The sequence below is a fragment of the Rhinatrema bivittatum genome, chromosome 12, assembly GCF_901001135.1.
Source record: "Rhinatrema bivittatum chromosome 12, aRhiBiv1.1, whole genome shotgun sequence".
In the NCBI taxonomy this organism is placed as follows: Eukaryota; Metazoa; Chordata; class Amphibia; order Gymnophiona; family Rhinatrematidae; genus Rhinatrema; species Rhinatrema bivittatum.
The window spans coordinates 77,077,600-77,091,173 of record NC_042626.1 but is presented as its reverse complement, the minus strand read 5'-3'; the positions used below and the strand labels follow the sequence as shown (position 1 = coordinate 77,091,173).

General features: G+C 49.8%; 1 protein-coding gene across 1 annotated transcript in view; it reads right to left on the bottom strand.

Annotated features, from left to right (window-relative positions):
• Window positions 1–13,574, bottom strand: part of CWC25 (CWC25 spliceosome associated protein homolog) — a 73,910-nt gene that overhangs the window by 39,549 nt on the left and 20,787 nt on the right. The window contains exon 6 of the mRNA XM_029572906.1: window positions 774–843. Coding sequence (XP_029428766.1) covers window positions 774–843 — 70 coding nt within the window. The remainder of the gene's footprint in view (window positions 1–773; window positions 844–13,574) is intronic.

Genomic DNA, 13,574 nt, shown 5'->3' with positions numbered 1-13,574 from the left:
GTGAGCACTGTCCTGATATAGGATACCCGTTCAGTTTTTCTGTCTCCATCTGCTGGACAGAAGGCTCAACATACTATCTGGACTGAACCGGGTACGTACAGGAAAATTCATATATACCAATATACAGATAGGTAGATATAGTCACCATTATACATGCCTATAAATATATGTAGACATATGGATAGACTTAGCATAAAAAAGGGCCTGTTGCCAAACAAATTCAGCCCAGTGTGAGGGGAAAAAATGGTATCCTCAGTTCCTGACCTTTGTGGTTTGATTACAAAATTATTCTTGTGTCCTAACATCCTTTTTCCTTTCTTCTCTCTCTGTAGTTCCAGGGGAACTTTACACTCAGGAGAGCCAATGACAAGTGCAAGGTTGTCCAGAGTGCAAACTTGGAATGGGTATTCGGGTCCCAGGCCTAGTACCTAAGAAAGATGTGGGCAATGGTAATAGATTCTTGTTGTAAGGGTAATTGATGAACTGGAACTAACAATGGACCCTGGTTGCTTTCTAGCTTCAGCATAGCATACTGAGGAGCTGAAGCAGCAACAAACCTTTTATACAGAGTGAATTTTTGTCTCTGTTTCTATCTACTGGGCGAAGAATGCATCCCACATGTATGGACTGGTCTGTTAGGACTAAAGGAAAGGAAATTAACACTAAGTATAAATGTCACCATATTCTGTAATTCAAGGGCTTCATTTATACAAGGATCTTGGTAAGTAAGTCTCTTTTCAGAGTCCTAAACTTTCAGAAGTGCCTGTATCTACCTGCAAACCATATCCTGGAACCTTTGAATGAAAAGTTGCTGAAGGAGAGCTCTCCCTTTTCTTCTGAATTCTAAAAAGGAAAGAAAAAGAAACATCTGGTCACCAGTCTTCACAGACAGGGAACAGCAGTGTAACCAATGAATAAAGCACAAAGCCCCACACCAACTATTTGCTGGCTGACCTTTAGCGAGTCATTTAACGTCGCTGTGTTCAGACTTCTGACTGCTCCAAGACTGACAGATTTTACCTCAAGGAAAAATGTGGCACATCCGAATCAAGTTCTTAATCTTGCTGCACAGGCTTTGCCATGAGAAAACAATACCTTGGTTTAACCTCTTTGAAGTTCCATCCTGAGGTTTGTGCACCTCTGAGCTGTCAGAAAGCATTCTAGATAGCTGGACCGTCCAACCGGAATGCTCTTCCAGACCAGTTTCACTCAATAGCTTGATTAAAAGCTTTCAAGAAAGCATTAAAAACCCATTTCTTTTCTGAAGCATTTAAGGACTACTCTTCCTGAAATAACATTTTTTGGGAAAGCATCATATAGGTTTATTTTATGCTGTTGGTTTTAATGAGTAACATATTTGTGCTTTCAATGTTTTTATCTGTAAACCATTTCGTACACACTATGTAAATAAAATAAGTAGAGTTTCAGCATTTTAGGTTTCTATGTGGCAAGAAAAAAGAACAAGGAAAATTGGTTCCTACTTGCTAGTTTTCATTCCCGTAGTAGCACAGATCAATCCAGACTCCTGGGTTTTGTCTCCCTTCCAGCAGATGGAGACAGAGAAAGTTTTGCAGGCACTGCTTCTTAACCCGGTGTGCCACCTGCAGCTCCTCAGTATTAATCAGTACCCAAGCAGAATTTGAAAACCAAAACTTCTAGCAAATTACCTCTAAAAGTAACCCAGAACGAGCAGAGGAAAGAGGAAACTTTCTAAACAGATTTAAAAAGAAACCTATTCTTCAAAAGACTTCAAATATTAAGGAAAAAACAGATCGAGCGGACTCTCCACAATGCTCTTTTCTTTCCTGGGCAGGACTCTGGATTGATGTGTGGTACTACAGGAACGAAAATGAGCAGGTAGGAACCAATTTTTCTTTCCCTGTACGTATCCAGATCAGTCCAGACTCCTGGGATGTATCAAAGCCTCCCTAACTGGGGTGGAACTGTGAGAGTCCCGCTCAAAAGACACACTCAACAAAATTACCGATGTCCGAGGTTTGGACGTCCAACCGGTAGTGTCTGACAAAGGTATGCAAAGACTTCCAAAGCAGCTGCCCTGCAAATCTCTTATGGCGACACCAACTGACATTTCGCCCAGGAAGTCGTCTGGGAACAGGTAGAATGAGCCCTTAACCCTCCGGAATAGGATGACCGCAACAACTGTAAGCGGGACTCGATCGCCTCCTTTAACCAACACGCAATCGTGGTCTTTGAGGCCTTTTAACCCTTTTTAGCACCACTCCATAGCACAAAAAGGTGATCAGACAATCTAAAGCTATTAGTGACTTCCAGATATCGCAACAAAGCTCTCCTGAAGTCTAGATGTCAACTCCTTGGCCTGAGGCGTCCCAGCCTCCAGATTTGGGAAGACTGGAAGTTCCATTGACTGACTCAAATAAAACGCCTAAATGACCTTCAGCAAAAGGGAGGGAACCGTCCACAAGGATACTCCTAAATCCGAAATTCGTAGAAAAGGTTCCCTGCAAGATAGGGCTTGAAGTTCTGACACTCACCTAGCTGAATAAATTGCCACCACGAAAACCACCTTCAAAGTGAGATTTTTTTATGGTAGCCCTTTTCAGGGGTTCAAAAGGTGCAGCACACAAGCCCTTGAGAACAAGATTGAGGCTCCAAGAAGGGGAAATCTTGTGAGTAGGGCAAGCGTTTCGCTCCTCGGAGGAAATGCAAGATGTCCGGATGTACAGCTAAGGATGCTCCCTGAACCTTGCCTAATAAAACAACCTAGGGCCGACACATGAACCCTCAGGGAAATGAAGGACAGGCCTTTTGACAGGCCCCGTTACATAAAGGCCAAGATCTGTAGCACAGACGCTCTCCGAGGGTCAATCCCCTGCTCTGCACACCAAGACTCAAAGACCCTCCACACCCTGACATACACTAGGGAGGTAGAGGTCTTGCGAGCCTGTAGCAGAGTAAGAATTACATTCTCCAGATATCCTTTCTTCCTTAGTTGCCTCTTTTCAAAAGCCAAGCCGCTAGACAAAAGCGGAAAGACTGGCATTGGTAGGGACTACTACCCACTGCGGCACCTCTAGGTCCACTCTGAGGCTCAAATGGTCCCGGGGCAAGCCACTATGGGAGACTGGACCTGGCAGATTCGGTAAGCGGGAGAGGAAGATGAAACTGCTCTGACTTTGGGTCCCACCGAGAAAGCAGAGCTCTCTGAAGAGGTCACATATGAGCAAACGCCCAGGGAACCAACTCCAGTGTTGAGGCCATGGAGCCCAGGACTTGTAAATAATCCCAGATCCTTGGAACCTGGATCTCCAAGAGGTTCCGAACTTGCGACTGCTGCTTGCAGATTCGCTCTTCTGTGAGGAAAACTTTCCTGACACGGGTGTCGAAGTGTGCTCTCAAAAATCCAGGACCTGTGGAGTCAGGTGGCTCTTGGCTAGGTTGACCATCCAGCCTAAGGATCTAAAATGGTCTATGACCAGGTCCATTGCCTGAAGACACAGGTACTCAGACTTCGCACAAATGAGCCAGTTGTCCAGATACGGATGGACAAGGACACCCTGCTTCCTGAGCACTGCTGCCATCACTACCATAACCTTGGTGAACATTCTCAGAGCCGTGGCTAGATCGAAAAGCAGAGTGCAAATTTGAAAATGCTGAGAGAGGATCATGAACCTGAGGTATTTTTGATGATCCTGGTGAATTCCAATGTGTAAATACACCTCTATCAGGTCCAGGGATGCTAGAAATTCCCCACTTCACACAGCTGCTATAACCAACTGCAGAGTTTCCATCCAGAAACGGGGAACCTTGAGTGCCAAGTTTACCTTCTATAAATCCAGTATGGGCCAAAACGATCCCTCCTTTTTTGGCATCACAAAATAGATGGAATACACCGGACCCTGCTCTTTCCAGGGGACAGGAACGATGGCCCCCAGCATTCTCAGCCTTCGGATGGTCTGTTGAACAATCCTCTTCGCCAGGGAAGCACAGGGAGACACCATGAATAGAATTCTTAGAGGATGAGCAAATTCTAAAGCATAACCTCTTTCTATCACTCTGAGAACCCACTGGTCTGTCGTGATCTTGACCCACTCCTGGTAAAAAAAAAAAAAAAAGGGTCAACCGATCCCCAGTGGCTAGCACTGAGGAGTGGGTTGGCCATTTCTCATTGAGGACATTTGGGCCCACTAGGCCCTTGGCCTGAGCTGTCGCAGTTGGCCCAATGACTCCGAAAGGACTGGGACCAGGACTGAGACCTCCCCAAGACCTGCCTCTGGCCTGCGCCCAGAGTTCTGCTCTGGCGGGGACGCCTTTGGTTTCGAAAAAGAGAACGAAGTAGGAGGAAACCTTTGGATCCCTTCGGCTTGTCTTCCGGCAACTTGTGTACTTTAATCTCCCTCAAGTGCTTGATCAGCTGTTCCAAGTCTTCACCAAAGAGAAATCTGCCCTTGAAGGGGAGGGCTCCCAAATGCGCCTTTGACGAAACGTCCGCTGACCAGTTTCGCAGCCACAAGAGTCTTCTGGCCGAGACAGCAGACACCAGCAAGCTCTCTCTAAAGCCACAGAACTCGCCACCTTCTTCGAGAAAAAAATTATAAATCTCACCAAACAGTTCTCCACCCCCAATCCACTCATCCCCATCTCGCAAACCTCAAGATCACATCAGAACTATAAGCTAGAATCCTTCGAGACTACTTTTTCTCTCGAAGTTATGAATATACTAAAGAAACTCAAACCCTCCTCTCATCCGCTAGACACCATCCCATCAAACCTTCTCATCTCAATACCAAATACCATAGCGAAACCCATCGCAGAAATCATCAACCGCTCGCTAATCCAAGGTCAAGTGCCCGACTCTCTCAAGCAAGCCATACTGAAGCCTCTATTAAAAAAACCTAACTTGTCAACAGATGATCCATCCAACTTCTGTCCCATAGCCAATTTACCCTTCATCGCCAAGATCACTGAAAAAATAGTAAATAAACAACTCACAGACTATTTGGAAGATCACTCTATTCTGGCTCCATCGCAATACGGATTTCGTAAATCCCGTAACACAGAATCCCTTCTGATCTCTCTCATGGATTCCATTCTCTTGAGCTCAGAAAAAAGACAACCACACCTACTTATTCTCCTCGACCTCTCGGCGGCCTTTGATACGGTCAACCACTCAATCCTTCTCCACCAACTAGCTGATATTGGTATCTCAGGCGCTGCCCTCGACTGGTTCCGCTCATTTCTCAGCAACAGATCATTCAAGGTAAAAATCAATAACAAAGAATCACAATCAATCAGCTCAAACCTGGGAGTCCCTCAAGGCTCTTCCCTCTCCCCTACCCTTTTTAACATATATCTGCTACCTCTCTGCCTCCTCCTTTCTAAGCTGAACATTAAACACTTCATTTACGAGGACGACGTCCAAATTATCATCCCGATCAAGAAATCCCTACAAAATTCTTTAATCTTCTGGGAGAATTGCTTTCATGAAATCAGCGCCCTTCTCACTAAACTCAATTTAGTAATCAACAAAGACAAGACTGAATACCTCATCATCTCCCAGGAAGACAACCCCTTGTCTAGAGAAACAGCCTCACCCTTAACTGGTCAACCACAAATAGTCCTCAACTCTCCCTCCAACCTCATATCAACCATCATGAACAACATCAAAAACTCAGACTTCGTAAGAGACCTAGGAGTGCTCCTCGACAACCAGCTCAACCTGAAAAGATTTGTAAACACGACAAAAGATTGCTTCTTTAAACTACAAGTGCTGAAAAAGCTAAAACCACTACTGCACTCTCAAGATTTCCGCCTGGTTCTACAATCTATCATCCTTACCAAAATTGATTACTGCAACGCTCTGCTACTCGGTCTACCAGCTACCACCATTAAGCCTTTACAGATGTTATAGAACTCGGTGGCCAGGATCTTGACCAATTCTAATAAGAGAGACCACATCACACCTATCCTCTACAACCTCCACTGGCTTCCGATCAAATACAGAATTCTATACAAAGTTCTGACCACCATACATAAATCCTTAAACAACTCAGCCCCAATGGATCTCACATCTCAGCTACGCACCAACAAATCCACGAGACCGATCAGAAAAGCTTACCAAGGCACTCTTTTCGTCCCTCAAGCCAAATCCTTGCTAAGTAATAGGGCACTATCCACTGCAGGCCCTACCCATTGGAACTCACTCCCACCAGAACTCAGACAAGACCCCTGCCAGATTTCTTTCAAGAAAAAACTGAAAACATGGCTATTCAGCCTTGCGTTTCCTTGATGGCCCATAATGTACTACCCATGATATCTTTGATTGGTTCTATTTAATATTAATTCACCCTCTTATCCTCCCCTATCCTACTCCTTCTTTCTACCCGTCCCTCCACCCCTTCTTCCATTCCCCATGTCCGCCCTCTATCTCCCTTCCCAATATTCCTTCTCAATCGAGACAATCATCCGCTTGATTTCATTTTAACATTGATGGCTCTTTTCTCACTTTTTGTATAAGAATAGTTACCAAAAGTTTTTTATAGGTTTAAATGTTTAAGTGTTCCTCTTTTGTTTCTATGTAATGCTCATAAGCACTCTTATTGGTTTGATGTTCTTTGTTCCATGTAATGCCCCTAGGCAAGTTAAATTGTTTCACTGTAAACCGGTTTGATTTGCATCCAATGCAAGAAGATCGGTATATAAAAACCCATAAATAAAGAAATAAAGAAAGAAATAAATAAATAAACAAACCATAGTTCTCGAAGGGGTTCGAATAAGGAAATAAGGACATAAGGCATCTGCCCCATAGGCCACCGCTGCCTCCAAGCGTTCTGCTTGCTCCAACTCCTCGGGCGACAGATAGGAAAATTAGTTTCTTACCTGATAATTTTCGTTCCTGTAGTACCAAGGATCAGTCCAGGACACCTGGGTTGTGACTCCGCACCAGTAGATGGAGACAGACTAAAACTTGTGGGCGGAGCCATATATAAGCCCCTGTGCCAGTCACAGCCCCTCAGTCATACGTAATGTCAAAGTAGAAAATTCAAAAGCCAACATAGCTAACTATAGAAACTCACTAAGTAAACGAAAACAACTTCAACACCCCTACAGGAAAACAGACTCCCCAACCGGGAGAGCGAACAAAACAAGGGGTAGGTGTATTAAAAAACAACAATGAGCGGACTCTCCGTTACTATAGCGCAACACTGCGGGCGGGATCCTGGACTGATCCTTGGTACTACAGGAACGAAAATTATCAGGTAAGAAACTAATTTTCCTTTCCCTGTACGTACCAGGATCAGTCCAGGACACCTGGGATGTACCAGAGCTAAGTTACCGAGGGTGGGAAGCAGAGAGTCCCGCTCGGAGTACCCTCTCTCCAAATCCCCCAGCATCAGTAGCCTGAACATCCAACCGGTAATGTTTAATGAATGTATGCAACGATTTCCAGGTAGCCGCCCTGCAAATCTCTTGAGGCGATACCTGAGAAAATTCCGCCCAAGACGCAGCATGAGACCTCGTTGAATGAGCACGAAGACCCACCGGCGGAGATTTACCGCGCAAAATGTACGCGGAACCAATGGACTCCTTGAGCCAACGGGTGATCGTCGTGCGGGACGCAGCAGAACCTTTCTTTGGACCTGACGTCAACACAAACAGATGATCCGTCAACCGAAAAGAATTTGTGACCTCTAGATAGCGAAGAAGAGACCTCCGCACATCTAGCTTTCTCAAGTCCCTTGATTTCGGGTCAGAAGACTCCCCTACCGCAAAAGAAGGAAGTTCAACTGATTGATTCAAATGAAAAGCCGATACGACCTTAGGCAGAAAAGATGGAACGGTCCGCAAGGAAACCCCCGAATCGGAAATGCGCAAGAAGGGCTCCCTACAGGACAAAGCCTGCAACTCGGAAACTCGACGAGCCGACGCAATCGCTATCAGGAATACAGTCTTCAACGTGAGATCTTTGATCGTAGAACGCTTCAGAGGCTCAAACGGAGCTGAGCATAAGGCCGAGAGCACCCAGTTGAGGTTCCAAGACGGACAAGGGAACCGCAAAGGAGGACGGAGGTGTTTCGCTCCCCTAAGAAAACGGGAAATATCAGGGTGGAGAGCCAGGGAGACTCCCCTGACTTTACCACGCAAACAACCAAGCGCCGCCACTTGGACCCGTAGGGAACTGCATGCTAAACCTTTGGCCAACCCAGCCTGGAGAAAAGCCAAAATATCAGGAATAGTGGCGGAAGTGGGATCCAGACCCCGCTGTACGCACCACTCTTCAAAAACTACCCAGACTCTAACATAAGCCAGAGAAGTAGACTGCTTCCTGGATCTCAGCAACGTGGCAACTACTGCATCTGAGTAACCTTTGCGCTTCAATCGATTCCTCTCAAAAGCCATGCCGCGAGACAGAAGTGATCCGCATCCTCTAAACAGACGGGGCCCTGTCGAAGGAGCCCCGGAAACCCTTGTAGACAAAGGGGCGGTGCCACCGACAATTGGATCAGATCCGCAAACCACGGACGGCGTGGCCATTCCGGCGCCACCATGATCACGTTGGACGGGTGCAATTCTATGCGTCGCAGAATTTTGCCGATCATGGGCCACGGAGGGAATACATACAGTAGCACCTCCGCTGGCCAGGGAAGAGCTAACGCGTCGACCCCTTCTGCTCCTCTTTCTCGGCGGCGACTGAAAAATCTCGGAGCCTTTGAGTTGTTGCACGTGCCATCAGGTCCATGTGGGGCGTTCCCCAAGTCCTGCAAATGAGAAGAAACGCTTCTTCCACCAGTTCCCACTCTCCAGGATCCAGGTGGTGTCGGCTGAGGAAGTCCGCCTGGACATTGTCGACTCCTGCTATGTGAGACGCAGCGAGATCGCTTAGGTGCCGCTCTGCCCAGGCCATCAAGGAACGCGCTTCCTCCGCTACTTGAGGGCTTTTCGTCCCGCCCTGGCGATTGATGTAAGCCACGGTGGTGGCGTTGTCCGACAATACTCTGATCGCCTTTCCTCGTACAAGGGGTAGAAAGGCTTGCAATGCCAGACGGACCGCCCTGGACTCTAGGCGGTTGATAGACCACCGGATCTGATCTTCTGACCAAAGTCCCTGAACCGATTTCCCTTGGCAAACTGCACCCCAACCGGAAAGACTGGCATCCGTGGTCACCACTGTCCAGTTGGGAAGGAGAAGAGATACTCCACAGGAGAGATGTTTGGAATCCAGCCACCAGCCCAGGCTGGAGCGCGCCTGACTCTCGAGAGGCAGTGGAAGATAAAATTCCTCTGAAATCGGTTTCCAGCGGGAAAGCAATGAAGACTGCAGCGGCCGAAGGTGAGCGAACGCCCAAGGGACCAACGCCAGCGTGGAGGCCATGGATCCAAGAACCGTCAGGTAATCGCAGACTCGCGGACGGTGGTGAGACAAAAGACGTCGAACCTGAGACTGTAGTTTGCATATCCGTTCCTGAGAGAGAATCACTCTGCTCCGTTTTGTGTCGAAAACGGCTCCAAGATACTCCAAGGACTGAGTGGGTTCCAGATGACTCTTGTTGTAGTTGACCACCCAGCCCAGGGACTGCAAGAATTGTAGCACCCTGGCTACCGCCTGCCGACACAGGCTCTCTGACTTCGCCCGAATCAGCCAATCGTCGAGGTAAGGGTGAACCAGGAGGCCTTCCCGACGCAAGTGCGCCGCCACCACCACCATCACTTTCGTGAATGTCCGAGGCGCTGTCGCCAGGCCGAACGGAAGAGCCCGGAACTGGAAGTGTCTTCCCAGAATGCAAAACCGCAGGAACCGCTGGTTGGATGCCCACATGAAGGTATGCTTCTGTGAGATCTAGTGACGCAAGGAATTCGCCTGGCCGCACTGACGCAATCACCGAACGAATGGTCTCCATCTTGAAGTGAGGGACCCGAAGGCATCTGTTGACTCCTTTGAGATCCAGAATGGGTCGGAAAGTGCCGTCTTTCTTGGGAACTATGAAGTAAATGGAATAACGGCCCTTGCCGTACTGATCGACCGGAACCGGAGAGATGGCCCCCAAGCTTTCTAGTTTTCGAATGGTGTCTAGCACCGCCGCCTTCTTCTCGGGATCCTTGCAGGGCGAGATCAGGAACTTGTCCGCTGGAATGCGAGCAAAATCTAACTCGTAGCCGTGTTTTATCACATTGAGGACCCACTGATCCGACGTAATGTTGGCCCATACCTCGAGGAACAAGGATAGATGCGCCCCCACGTTTGGGACAACGTGCTGAGGACGCAAGGAGGGATGGGCCGGCCGAACTTCATTGCGAAGGCTTGGACCCCGCACCCGATGGGGCCCCTCCTTGCCTGCCAAAGCGTTTGCCTCGAAAGGATTGCTGCCAGTGAGTGTTTCGAGAAGAGGACGGTCTATAAGAGGACCCGGTGGATCTTTGCGGCCTGGACTTTCGGGGTCCCCGGAAACGAGCTCTGCTGGAAAACGAAGAACGCGCCCGGGCCCTATCCTCTGGCAGCTTAAACCCTTGGTTCTCACCGAGCGAAGCCATCAAATCATCTAACTCCTTTCCGAATAGCAATTTTCCTTTGAAGGGTAACACCCCGAGGTGAGCCTTGGACAAACCATCCGCTGCCCAGTTGCGCAGCCAAAGGAGACGGCGTGCCGACACTGCCGAAACCATAGACCTAGCTGAAGTGCGTAAAAGATCATGGAGCGCATCAGCCCCATATGCAATAGCCGCTTCCAACCTATCTGCTTGGGAAGACTCCTCCAGAGAGAGACCTGCATTAGCCTGCAGAACCTGGGCCCAGCGCAGACTAGCTCGCATGGCGAAGTTTGTGCAAATGGCGGCTCGCACTCCCAGGGCAGAAACCTCAAAAATCTTTTTGAGATGTACCTCCAACTTCCGGTCTTGAATATCCCGGAGGGCCGAGCTCCCGTGACCGGGATGGTAGACCTCTTCATGACAGCGGACACCGCCGAATCCACCTTTGGAAGTCTGAGGAGCTCCAGCGCCTCCTCCGGTAAAGGATAAAGTTTATCCATGGCCTTGCTGACCTTCAAACCCAGCTCCGGAGTATCCCATTCCTTGAATAGGATATCCGTGGACGACAAATGAAAAGGGAAGGCGACCGCCGGCCCTGTGAGACCGAGCAGAACGGGATCCATATTCGCCTCCTGGCGGACCACCACAGAAGGAGCCTCAATCCCCAGCTCCTGGAGAATGGCTGGGATGAGAGGTGACAGTTCCTCCTTGCGGAATAGCCGAACTACTTTGGGGTCGTCACCGTCTAAGGCCTGTGCACTTTTCCCTGCACTGGGCTGCGCCGTTCCATCCGGTGCTGCCGTCCCGGCCCCCATCAGGGGCTCTTCGGAGGCCTCAGAATCCGTACCAGAAAAATCCTCGGAATCTGATTCTTGCGGGAGCCCCCGGGGAAGTCACTTCCCCCTGGATGAGCCCTGGGCAATCTCCGCACTCTTTTTGGCCTTCTTTTTCCGTAGTGGGGACTTGCGGACAGCTGCACGCGAGAGATCCCCCCGTATGCGCTTGCTGCGCTTATATCTGAGGACTTTGCGCAACAACAGCGCAAAGTCCTCAGAAAATTCTCCGGAATCCGCTGAATCGCTACAGGAATCCTCCCGGGACCGAATCCCTTCCGAGGGGACCTCCCCCGCCTTGGCACGCTGCGGGGAAAGCGCGGGAGGCAGAGACGAAGCCCCCACTGTCTCTCTGGAAATTTCCCGGCCCGTGGCCAAAATGGCTGCCACTCCCGCGCTAAGCGGGAACAGCTCCTGAGGTGTGTCAGAGGGGCCCCCACCTCGCGGCGGCGATCGCGCGACCCGGGACCGAGCTCTCCGAGGTGCTGCTGAGGTGCCCTCATCACCCGGGACACAAGCCGAACAAAGGCTGTCCCGGGAGAGACACACGCGCGCCGAGCCGCAGGCCCTGCACTGCGAACCGCGAGGCATGCCGGCGAACGCGGGAAAACAGAGACGCGAAAAGAAAATTCACCTCAGAGGAATAAAATTCAAAATAACCAAAACGGCACAATTCGGCGACCTCCCCCCTGCTGGCGACGCCCCCCACCGACCGAAACGGAACGGCAACGCCAAGGAACAGAGAGCCGCAAAAAAATAAAAGTAAAACTTTTTTTTTTTTTTAACAGAAAAAAACGCGCTGTCCCTGGTTCTGAAAGCCCTATTTCCTGCAGGGGTGAGTGAACCAGGCTCCCTGGTGTCACCCCTGACGCTGCCACTAGCTCAGCCGGGTCCTCAACCCTGGCAGCGGCCTCGACCAGGGGAGGGTAGTCCCCTCAGGACCTCTCAACTCCCCTGGGAGGCAGGGCAACCGGGAAAGAATTAAAAGAAACCCAATTTAGCCCAGAACAATTAGACCTAACAAAAACTAATTCAAAAAACCAAACCTGACAAACACCAGAATCAGGTCAGGAAGGGCTGTGACTAGACCTGCACCATCTACTGGAGACAGAGTAAGACTGAGGGGCTGTGACTGGCACAGGGGCTTATATATGGCTCCGCCCACAAGTTTTAGTCTGTCTCCATCTACTGGTGCGGAGTCACAACCCAGGTGTCCTGGACTGATCCTGGTACGTACAGGGTACCTTAGCACTTTGTAACTGCCGTATCCATCTCAAGCTTGCGCGGAACATAAAGCTGATGCCCAGAGTGGACACCTCAAAAATCCGCTCGAGATACACCTCAAGTTTCCTGTCTTGTAGATCCTTCAAGGCCGCCGCACCGGCCACCGGGATAATAGTCCTCTTTGTGACCATGGACACTGAGGCATCAACCTTAGGCACCTTGAGCAGTTCCAGTGCATCTTCGGGCAATGGATACAATTTGTCCATGGCCCTACTCACCTTCAAAGCTAGTCTCTGGAGTATCTGACTCCCTGACAAACAACTGCTTCACCATGCTATGGAATGGAAAGGTAGAGGCCAGGCATCTCAGACCAGCCATGACCAGATCCACCGAGTCCTGGTCCGGCTCCACTTGCAGCACTGCAATTCCCAGCTCAGCCAAGACATGCGGTATGAGGGGGGCAAGCTCCCCCCTCTAAAACAGATGCAGCACTCTGGGATCATCCCCCTCTGGGGTAGGGGGGGGCATCGTTCTAGGCTCCTCCTCATAGAGACCCTGCTCTGCCGTGAGCGGAGGGCTCTCTGGAGGGTCAGCAGAGGGCAACCCCAGATCAGAATCCACAGTCATGTGACTACGCCCTGCAGGGTCTCTGACAATACAGACCCCGTTAGCTCCTGCAGAATCCAATGCTGTGGACTTCTTTCTGGGAGGCTCTCTTGGGGGGGGGGCAATGCCCAGGAGGGCAAGACCACTTGGCCACCCCCGAGCCAAAAAGGCCTGATGCATTAACAAAATGAACACTGGGGAAAGAGGGGGAAAATTCTGATCCCCCTCCCCCCAAGGGATCAAGGTCCCCTCTCACAGCCCTTCCATGCCCCCCCCCCCCCCCCGGGGCTCACTGGGGTTGAAAATAGCCAGTGATAGCGTCGGAGGGCGTCCCCCTCCCCCAGCTGCTCTCTCCTCCATGAGCGCAAAGGAATCCAAAATGGCTGCCGCTCCCGCGCTCAATGG